Genomic DNA, 1751 nt, shown 5'->3' with positions numbered 1-1751 from the left:
CGGTGCGCGTGGAGTTGATGGCGTGGTCCACGCTGCTGATAGCTTCCCGCAGCGACGTGGCTACAAACGTGTCGCCGCTCCGACCCACATCCGTGGCTTTCCAAAGCAGAAAGAAAGAACAAAACATCCTGAATTTACTTTGCTAATAATTCGTCTTCCAAGCTCAAGAAAATCTGTGTTTCAGCACAAGCCCCTTAGTAATTCCACTGCAGGTCAAACTGCATTCCCATTTGCAGCATGAAGTTATTTAACAGATATTCAGAAGAATTCAACTGCCTCAAAAAGAAGGGGGCTTTGTCAGGAGGTGGCTGTGGAACACATATTCAGAGCTTGGTCCTGTACAGTTTTGCAAATAAATGCTGGTGTTGGCTGGTGGTTAAACTGGAAAAAGGAAGTATCAAAATCCCAGTGCTTTAACCCAAAATAATGCATTTACCTCCCACAAAGGAAACTTCTAAAAATCATAAAATTCATTTGAATGTATCGCTCATATATTAATTTTCCATTTATGGAACACTTCTCATTCAGTTCAAACTCAGTGTTGGCACATCAGACACATCATTTTACATCAAAAAAAGAGAGCTGTTGTTTGAATCCCTTCTGAAGTAAACACCTGAATGCTTAAAAATGATTTCAGGACACCGGGGCCTTTGTCACAGATGAACGAACCCATTCCTGTTTGGCCACCAGTGTATGCAACAGCCGGCTGGAAAACGAGGTCCCAATCAAGAATAAATCACAGGAATTATCTTAGGAATCATTTAGAACAAGGAAGATATTTCAGGTATTCTCAGCATCTTGCACATAATCAATTCCTGCACAGAAAATGATACTAAATTCACCCAACCAGCCGCTCACCCTCCTGCGTGCTGGAGGAACAGCCCTTTACTCAGACTGTGACCTTAGTGCTTGTCTGATTTTCTTCTCCTTGCTAGTGCTTCCTTACCCTCCAAGCAGCACAATTCCCCCTCCTGGCCTCTGGTGTGACTAGCAGAGGAGTGCTGCTCCTCTTCATTCATTACACTTCTCCTCTTTACCCGTTACAGCCTCCCTAACGAACGGAGCAGTAGCTTGAAGATGAGCGACTCATTTCCCCTCCCCAAGGGACTGAGCAAACATTTAAAGGCCTGAGTTTGCAGTGACACTGTTGTCCCCCTTCTCCCTCCCTGGTGAGGTTACGGTCGGTCGATGACGCGTGAGTGTGCTGGCACATTTTAATCAGTTTTTCCCTCCCAGCAGAGGCTGCAGCTCCCAGCACGCTGACAGCTCGGCTGGCAGGAGGGGGTTTAAGACAAACCCGGCTTTGCAGGGAGCAACTGCAGCTCAGCTGAGAAAACAGCAAGGAGCAGCTGGGAGGTGTGTGGCCTTTCACCACTGAGCAGCTCCCATCCCGCCTGCGAGGGACCTGTCTGCAGAGAAGCTCAAGTTATCTGTTCAAAGCGTAGATGCCCACACAGCGCGGCCCCTCCTTGTACGACAGCAAGAGTCGACTCCAGAGGACCGCAGGAGATACTGTACCCGTGATGGTGAGCTGCATCGCACTGGAGGTGAAGCCAAAGGGGTTTCTTGCTATGCACTCGTATCTGCCCTGGTCAGCCACGCCGAGGTCTTGAATGGCAAGGGTCCCGTCTTGGCTTATGTGGAACTTGCCACTCTCTGTGATCTGGATACCCTCCTGTTGCACCATCAAGAGACAGAAAACGGGTCAGGGTGTGGAAAGCTCCCCACCATCCCACCATCCAGCCTGTTCA

At 48.8% G+C, this 1751-nt stretch overlaps 1 protein-coding gene across 1 annotated transcript in view; it reads right to left on the bottom strand.

Annotated features, from left to right (window-relative positions):
• Positions 1 to 1751, bottom strand: part of LOC104500567 (peroxidasin homolog) — a 40185-nt gene that overhangs the window by 7161 nt on the left and 31273 nt on the right. The window contains exons 14-15 of the mRNA XM_010144232.1: positions 1519 to 1675; positions 1 to 96 (exon numbers count right to left, since the gene is read on the bottom strand). The exon at positions 1 to 96 is cut by the window's left edge and continues 6 nt beyond it. Of these exons, the coding sequence (XP_010142534.1) occupies positions 1 to 96; positions 1519 to 1675 (253 nt within the window). The remainder of the gene's footprint in view (positions 97 to 1518; positions 1676 to 1751) is intronic.

Source organism: Buceros rhinoceros, unplaced genomic scaffold (assembly GCF_000710305.1).
Source record: "Buceros rhinoceros silvestris isolate BGI_N320 unplaced genomic scaffold, ASM71030v1 scaffold28359, whole genome shotgun sequence".
NCBI classification, from domain to species: Eukaryota; Metazoa; Chordata; class Aves; order Bucerotiformes; family Bucerotidae; genus Buceros; species Buceros rhinoceros.
Note: the sequence above shows the minus strand (reverse complement) of the source record. Positions and strands in the feature narration are given on the sequence as shown.